Source organism: Chionomys nivalis, chromosome 7 (genome assembly GCF_950005125.1).
Source record: "Chionomys nivalis chromosome 7, mChiNiv1.1, whole genome shotgun sequence".
Lineage (NCBI taxonomy): Eukaryota > Metazoa > Chordata > Mammalia > Rodentia > Cricetidae > Chionomys > Chionomys nivalis.
The window spans coordinates 83,066,396-83,071,471 of NC_080092.1; the positions used below are offsets into that span (position 1 = coordinate 83,066,396).

The 5,076-nt window shown below is 49.9% G+C and overlaps 1 protein-coding gene across 1 annotated transcript; it reads left to right on the forward strand.

Annotated features, from left to right (window-relative positions):
* The first annotated feature begins 1,246 nt into the window (after nucleotides 1-1,246).
* Hexim1 (HEXIM P-TEFb complex subunit 1) lies at nucleotides 1,247-4,758 on the forward strand. Its single transcript, XM_057776412.1, has one exon. The coding sequence runs from the start codon at nucleotides 2,017-2,019 to the stop codon at nucleotides 3,085-3,087; it is 1,071 nt and encodes a 356-aa protein (XP_057632395.1). The 5' UTR covers nucleotides 1,247-2,016; the 3' UTR covers nucleotides 3,088-4,758.
* The last annotated feature ends 318 nt before the right edge of the window (nucleotides 4,759-5,076 follow it).

A 5,076-nucleotide genomic window follows, 5' to 3' on the forward strand; every position in this document is an offset into this window, starting at 1 on the left:
AGCAAAGGGAGCCGCAGCAATTACACCAAGGGGATTAAAGAGAGTTCTCAGAGCCCTTCAAGTGAAAGACCAGAGTCCGAACTCCTTTTAAGGGGAAACAGGACCCCACTTCACCCCCAACCTACCCTACGGCTCGGGGCCAAGCACACCCGTTTTCAGCGAAGGCCTCCAGCCCTCCTTCTCCAAGCCTCTTTCCCCCAATCTCATCTCTGGACAAAACCGTGCTCCTTTCGGAATCGCATTGATTTTTGAATCCCTTCCCGACAGAGATGTGCATCAACTGGCCCGAACTCTCCTGTCGCTGCTAGGGAAAGGTTTGCGGTCTCAAAAGCGACGAAGCCAAGGCCCAGGGAGGCCATTGTCGTCGGCCGAATCCGGGGTTCGGGGTGACTCCTTTGCCCCCATTACGCGCTTTCGGTGAGGCTCAGGCGAAGTGTTAGGCCGCGGATGTCCATTTTGCTTTCGCTCCTGGTGTGGAGATGGCTCTTGGCCAGGGCGGCTTTTCTCACCCAAGGGTCCCCAGGGTAGCCTGGGGGGCCGACGTCACTCAGGACTCGAACCCGCCCTCTCATCTCCCGAGGCCTAGCGTGAGGCTGATGCACGGCAGGCCGACACACTGTGCCTTTAAGGCGGCACTTCTTAATTCTTCATTTGTTTACTTCTTCATGCGCTTCTCGGGTTTTGTTTTTTAAATAAATATTTGTCCACAATATCCTTCCGCTTATCTGTCTCCCAGGAACTCGTCACCTGCCTCAGAGACATTACTATAATTTTAAGAATCCAATATCAGTAATCATGACCAACATCTCTCTTTATAGGATTTAATCCTCTTTTACACTTTAGGGACTACTTTTTAGGGACAAACCATTTTTGCACTAGTTGAAAACCGTCTATAACTATCCGAACCTTTCCGCTGAGAGCAGAATACGACATTGATCTTTTAAGCGCATCTTTTAATAAAAATATTCTGTCTAAGCTCCCAAAGGTCATGGAATCTTCTTGTATTCCTGAAGCACAATGGTATGGTCCAGAATCCGCCCCATCTCCCTTGCGATTGGTCTTCCCCCCTCAGAGAGACGAATAACTCTTGCCCAATGACCGCTCACGTTTCTTCAGCGACTGCAAAGCGATGGAAGGAGGCGGCCTGGGAGACGCCCCCTACGCGCTCTACGATTGGCTACGTTGCACGGCGCGCGAGGACGGCGGGCCGGAAAGAAGAGGACTACGACTCCCGGCAGCCCCACAGCGGGACTCCGTTACGCATGCGCACAGGCGGGGCTAGCAAGCTTCTATATATAAGAGGCGCTGAGGGCTAGGAGACAGCAGTTGGAAGTTGGCAGGTGGAAAGTCAGGTTGGGAGGGGAAGCCGGAGGAGGAGGCGGAAGAAGAGCTGTCTGAAGGGGGAGGAGGGAGGGAGGAAAAGAGGAGGAGGCGGAGGAGAACTGAGCGGAGCATCGAGCCAGAGGGGAGATGAGTTTGTCTGTCCTCGGCTAAGGCTCCGGCCCGGCCTGGGGAACTGGGAGCTCGGGTTGGAGCGACACCCGTGGAAGTGGGAGGAGGTGGCTCTGGGACTTTAACCCCTTGTGGGCTCTGCGGCAGGGGATTTAACCCTTTGTGGATTCGGCCCCTCGGAGGCAGCGTCATCGGGTAGTTTTAACCCCTTCGGGGCTGGGTTTAACCCATTGGACTTAAGCCTCACCTTCTTGCCCACCAACTCCTCCATCGTGGGAGCGCTCGGCGGGGAGGCGTGAAGCCCACCCGTCTGAACATTACGTACTGTGCCTGCCGCTGCATCCTCTTGGACTTGCTAGTTGGCCACGCTTGTGAGCGCTTAACCCTTTATTGACTTAACTCCAAGTTGCGATTTGAGTTTGCTGACAAGACGGACGAAAGAAGTCACTGCAGAAATTACCGGCCAAAGAGGACTTTGTTGGACATTCTCTGAAAAGAAAGAAAAGCCTTTTTTTTCTTAAGCCAAAATTTCTCAAACTTCCTGAAGAGGACTCTACTAAAGCCATGGCCGAGCCACTCTTGTCAGAACATCAACACCAGCCTCCAACTAGCAACTGTACAGGTGCTGCTGTTGTCCATGGGGAGCAGAACTCTGAGCGCCCCCCAGGCGCGGAGGAACGGGTGCCTAAGGAGGACAGTAGGTGGCAATCGAGAGCGTCCCCGCAGTCGGGTGGCCGTCCGGGACCGGAGGGAGAAGGGGGCCTGAAGCTCCCGCCGCCCCCACTGCAGACCAATGACCATCCAGAATCAAGCTGCCTGGAAACGGGCGAGAAGGGCCAGAACGGGGAGGACCTATCTACTGGCGGTGCCTCCCCATCGGTGGAGGGGGAACCGATGTCCGAGTCCCTTGTCCTGCCAGGTCATGACTCGGAGGCCACCAAGTTGGGTGCTTCTGCCGCTGGAGGCGAGGAGGCATGGGGACAGCAGCAGAGACAGTTGGGCAAGAAAAAACATCGGAGGCGCCCCTCCAAGAAGAAGCGGCATTGGAAGCCATACTACAAGCTGACTTGGGAGGAGAAGAAAAAGTTCGACGAGAAGCAGAGCCTGCGAGCTTCGCGGGTTCGAGCTGAGATGTTCGCCAAGGGCCAGCCGGTCGCGCCCTATAACACCACGCAGTTCCTCATGGATGACCACGATCAGGAGGAGCCTGACCTCAAAACCGGCCTCTACCCCAAGCGGGCAGCCGCCAAATCCGACGACACCAGCGATGAGGACTTTGTGGAAGAAGTTGGTGAGGAGGACGGGGGCAGCGATGGCATGGGAGGGGACGGCAGCGAGTTTCTGCAGCGGGACTTCTCGGAGACGTACGAACGGTACCACGCCGAGAGCCTGCAGAACATGAGCAAGCAGGAGCTCATCAAAGAGTACCTGGAGCTGGAGAAGTGCCTCTCGCGCAAGGAGGACGAAAATAACCGACTGCGGCTGGAGAGCAAGCGGCTGGGTGGCGTCGATGCGCGAGTGCGGGAGCTGGAGCTGGAGTTGGACCGGCTGCGCGCCGAGAACCTCCAGTTACTGACCGAGAACGAATTACACCGGCAGCAGGAGCGAGCGCCGCTTTCCAAGTTCGGCGACTAGACTGAAAACTTTGGGGGGGGAGGGGGCAAAGGGGACTTTTTACAGTGCTGGAATGTAACATTATATACATGTGTATATAAGACAGCGGACCTTTTTATGACACATAATCAGAAGAGAAAATCCCCCTGGCTTTGGTTTGGTAAATTTAGCCATGATGTTACTTGTGTGCTTTCAACTGTTCTTTAATTATGTGAAACTGAAGGGTTGCTTTTCTTGTTTTCCTTCTTAGACGTTGTTTCTTAATGTGCAAGTAATTTGACCAAGTTAAAATGCATTTTTTTTCTGTTTAAAAAAAATCCCCTCCTTAAGCGGAGCTATGAGGTGGCCAAATCTGAGACCCATTAATTCATTCTAGTTATAATAAATTTAATGTTTGTAAATGTAACAGTTTCAGTGTGATTTCTAGAGATTCAAAATCGTGTTGATTGGTGTGACTGTACTTTTGAGGAAGGGTTAAAAAAACTGTTTGCAAAACTACCTGAAATTCGGTTTGCCCCCCACCCTATGGTTTTAGTATGCTTCAAAATGCAGTTCAGGTAAAATACATTCTGCTTTATCTTCAGTACTATACTGTGCTTGCTTCCTAATGCCTTTATGAGTTGCTTGATATTTGGGGGGATGGAAAGTGGCTACAAACATAAGCCCAGCATCTGCCCCTCGATGGCCATTCAGAAGTGTGGTTACCAAAGAATAAACCTAATTTGGCAATTTGTTAGAGAACTGGAGGCATCATTCCAGCTCTACAAGTCCCAGCTTTCAGTAGTCCTGGCTTTCTTCTAAGCCCTCACCCCCAACTCCAATAATGCTAAGGAGTCCTGGAGACCTAGGTAAACTCACTTTCTCAGTGCAAGCAAGAAATAAACTTGTGGGGCAACTCTTTATGTTAACATGTTAGAGACAAAATATTGGATTGAAATGGCTAAGTGATCCAAGGATTTAGCTTCATTGTCCTATACTTAAAAGTATTTTTCTCTATTAAGAAAAGCTGGACTATCCATTAGAATCAAACTAAAATTTGAAATGCCCCTTGCTGCAAGTAAAGCTGGTTACAAAGAGGGCCTAAGGCCCTGAGTTGATGAGCAGAAACCCTGCATGTTCTCAGTACAACAGCTAGTCTCAGTCTCCTAGGCTGCTGGACAGCTGCCTAGGTTAGGGACTTCTCTTAAATGCAGGAAAGCTCTGAGAACTAGTTCATACAGCAGATTGAAAAATAAATTCAACCATTGTTCTTTCTTGTCATAATTAATGTAACCCTCCTTCACCTGACCTGTGTCAGTGTTTCCCTAGGGCAATTGTATTGTTCAAATTATTAGCATACTGGTTCCCTAACCTGGAGCCTTAAAAACCACAGGGGGCCTTGGGGGTCCATGCACCCCATTTAATTGTATGTAGTCTTGTGAGATATATATTTACAAACAGCCACTGGTTCAAGAAACTCAGGAGGTTGCCCAATTCTTTAAGAACCCCTAAACAGAGTGGGAGGGGTATCCTCTGTTCTGGCAGCTAAATGGCCACAGTGGAGCATAAGCAGCACAGACAAATCAGTAAATCAGGGGAAACTGTGCCAGTAGGATGCTGGTCCCATTCTGGCAGGCGGTCTACTGCAGAAATTGTAAAAATCAATTTTTCTTTGACCTAAAGATTGCATTAAATATCTATTTTGAAAGAGTTTCCGTGTTTTTTTTTTTTTTTAATTTTTTATTCTATGACATCATGCAGCAGCCCTAGAAAACCGGCTGTTTGGCAGAAAGCAGCAATAGTGCCCTCTGGCTTTACCATGCAAAGCCATACCTCATTTGAGTGCACCAGAGCAGGATGCAGCAGTGAGATCGTTTCCCTAAGATTCAGCTAGAAACAACCTATTTCTTCTACTCTTAGAAACACGGACTTTCCAGACCCCACTCTGGGAAGACCTTAAATGCATCTGTCACTAGGAAAAGTGTGCATTCTACTTTGAAGTGAAAACTACATCCGGGTTTTAAACATACA

Excerpts from the sequence above, each read along its gene's own strand:
- Hexim1 (XM_057776412.1), top strand. The coding sequence starts at position 2,017 with ATGGCCGAGCCACTCTTGTCAGAACATCAACACCAGCCTCCAACTAGC.